This window comes from Trypanosoma equiperdum, assembly GCF_001457755.1.
Source record: "Trypanosoma equiperdum strain OVI genome assembly, contig: ctg_686, whole genome shotgun sequence".
Taxonomy (NCBI): Eukaryota; Euglenozoa; class Kinetoplastea; order Trypanosomatida; family Trypanosomatidae; genus Trypanosoma; species Trypanosoma equiperdum.
In genome coordinates this window covers 1-290 of record NW_027124627.1, presented here as the reverse complement: position 1 = coordinate 290, position 290 = coordinate 1, and the positions used below count along the sequence as shown (strand labels likewise).

At 42.4% G+C, this 290-nt stretch overlaps 1 pseudogene across 1 annotated transcript in view; it reads right to left on the bottom strand.

Moving 5' to 3' along the window:
* Positions 1-274, bottom strand: part of TEOVI_000318500:pseudogene — a 570-nt pseudogene extending 296 nt beyond the window's left edge. Inside the window, exon 1 of the mRNA in view lies at positions 1-274. This exon is cut by the window's left edge and continues 71 nt beyond it. Within this exon, the coding sequence occupies positions 1-274 (274 nt within the window).
* Between the last annotated feature and the right edge of the window lie 16 nt (positions 275-290).

Below are 290 nucleotides of genomic sequence, written 5' to 3'. Positions count from 1 at the left end.
AAGGCTTCGTCAGACATAAATGCAGAAAGAAAATGATGCGGCAGAGGGTAAGGACCAAGTAAAACACGAAACAGCATATGGGGGAAATGTTAAGCAAGATCTGTCGTGTAATTTCTTTTTCAGTAAAATTGGAAGTTATGTTGTGTGGACGGTGAGTATGATATGCGAGGAGGGGGATTGCGCAAAGGCTGATTGAAAATGACTGCTGTGGTGCTCCGTCGTGTACAGCCGCTGATGGCTCAGAAGATATAGCAAAAGAATATCGTAAATTCATGAATAGCACATACAAC